The sequence below is a fragment of the Aptenodytes forsteri genome, unplaced genomic scaffold (assembly GCF_000699145.1).
Source record: "Aptenodytes forsteri isolate BGI_AS27 unplaced genomic scaffold, ASM69914v1 Scaffold7, whole genome shotgun sequence".
Taxonomy (NCBI): Eukaryota; Metazoa; Chordata; class Aves; order Sphenisciformes; family Spheniscidae; genus Aptenodytes; species Aptenodytes forsteri.
Genome location: NW_008795919.1, coordinates 495,526 through 497,541, shown reverse-complemented (window position 1 = coordinate 497,541; position 2,016 = coordinate 495,526). Strand labels below are relative to the sequence as shown.

Below are 2,016 nucleotides of genomic sequence, written 5' to 3'. Positions count from 1 at the left end.
GAACGACGGGAGAACAGGGCGGGCGGACACGAAGCGATCTGCTGCCTTAGGAGCTCTGCCTGGTCTTTCACAGCACTGGCTCAAAACGAGTTTCGATTTGGCCTTTGGACCGCACAAGCAGCAGGTGACTTGTCACAGTACTCGCATCTGCTCAGCCAAAACGCTGAACAGCTCTGCTGAGCTGTCTGACGATGGAGTATCATCACACGTGCCAATCATTACAGTTCTGTGCAAGTTTCGGCAGCAGAGAGGCCGACGCTGCTCTTCCACACGGAGAAGAAATGCACGAATGCAACACACCAGCCGAGACTGCCAACACCCGCACCACCAAACCTGCGGGTCACATCCAGCACAGGACAGAGCTCGTACCTGGGCTGCACCTGCTGACCTCCTGAAGGAACGTGCGCGTGTGGGAACCAAAAGGCAACCGCACCGTGAGTCGATCATCTTCTGAACTTATCTGGATAGTCACGTCAGAGCCTAAAGACATTGGGAGAAGAAGAGCTCTTGTGGTTAGTGCTGACAAGCCTTCAGAAACCAAGCATTTTCTCCACTCTACAGCAGCTGGTGCGTGCATGCATGCAGACTTCAGCAACAAGTCTCCCCATGCCTTCTTATCATGGTCCTTTTCCATATTTTACATGAGAATACCATTTAAAAATATAAAAATCAGCATTTATAATAATTTTTATCCTGCTCATTCAGTGACAGTAAGTAATCTTCCAGTAGCAGTTTAAAAGCATTTAGAAAAATTGTTCCTTTGGTTGAACTGGGGTGACAATACTTGTTAGCATGAACCGAATCATGGCAAACAGCACACCGAGTTCCCCAACAGCAGCAAGACAAGATTCCCCCGGTCAACAGTCTGATCACAAGAGTCCCCATTCCTGCCTCACTGACTGTAGCTGGTGCAGGGCCCAGGAACGCCTGTAACACAGGCATTAAAGCAACAACAGAACTCACCGATGACATGAAGGTCACTGTCAAGTACAACTGTGAAAGCAAAACAAAGTTCAGTTACAAAGCTAAGTAACAGGTTTGTAGATACATTGAGGTCCACGAGCTTGGTAAGTTCCTCAAACCCCACATACTCCTCGTGCCAACAGAGACAGGCAAAACAAACCCGCCAGGGTAGGAGGCAATGGCTAGTGCTGGGTAGGACACGGAGTGCTCCGGATTGCAGAGCAATTAATCCAGCAGGGCCCTTCCAGCTATGCCATGTGATGCACAAGTGTCACCAGGGATTACAAACTGAAGAAAAAACGTGAAGGCTGAATAGATCCCAAATTTCATTAAGCAGAACAACAAAATACGGACTCCAAACCCCTTTACCCCCTTCTTTGGAGGTGGCCACTAAGCCACCGAAGTGTGTTAGTACCTTCTTCCACTGCAAACCCTTCTGTGATCGGGATAACTTTCTCCAGCCAGACATCCTCAGCTGTTATGGCCATCCGCCGGTGAGTGTATACATAGATCCTGCAAGCACGGAGCAGACACGGAGGTAACGCCTCCTCGATTCTGGCATCTCTGCAGGTACAGACAGACCCCATCCCATCCCATCCAGCAGCACCTGCTAGCGCAGCCTCATGCAAACCCCAAAGCAACTTCTCGACCATGAGCCCACCCACGTGCTTACCCCATCATTTAAATAAGAACGTATTTATGTTACTGGCAAAACGCGCCAGACCAAAACCTCCAGGGCCTGGGCTTTTCTCACTAACCATCCATAATGTACAGCAGGAGAAATGCCAAGGCACAACGCCCTTCAAATCACTGCCCTGCTGGACTCCACCTCGGTAGAAAGTCTTTGGGATAGGAAGGAGTTCTCAGGCGGTTTCCAAGGCCTCTAAGAGGCCTGCAGAGCTCTTGGCTTTTCTGCAGATATTCTTCCTACCAGGACCACCCCGCCCTCCCTCCCCGTGCAGGCATCCCGCCGATACGGCCTCCAGCACCTACGCGTGCTCTCCACAGCTCTCCACGAGGCCCAGCAGCCGGCTCTCCATGCTCTCCCCAGCA

The 2,016-nt window shown here is 51.0% G+C and overlaps 1 protein-coding gene across 1 annotated transcript in view; it reads right to left on the bottom strand.

Moving 5' to 3' along the window:
- The window catches only part of INPP5B (inositol polyphosphate-5-phosphatase B), a 17,746-nt gene extending 15,736 nt beyond the window's left edge, over nt 1-2,010 (bottom strand). Inside the window, exons 1-4 of the mRNA XM_019473531.1 lie at nt 1,957-2,010; nt 1,379-1,476; nt 964-993; nt 370-480 (exon numbers count right to left, since the gene is read on the bottom strand). Of these exons, the coding sequence (XP_019329076.1) occupies nt 370-480; nt 964-993; nt 1,379-1,476; nt 1,957-2,003 (286 nt within the window). The 5' untranslated portion in view covers nt 2,004-2,010. The remainder of the gene's footprint in view (nt 1-369; nt 481-963; nt 994-1,378; nt 1,477-1,956) is intronic.
- Nucleotides 2,011-2,016: the final 6 nt, after the last annotated feature.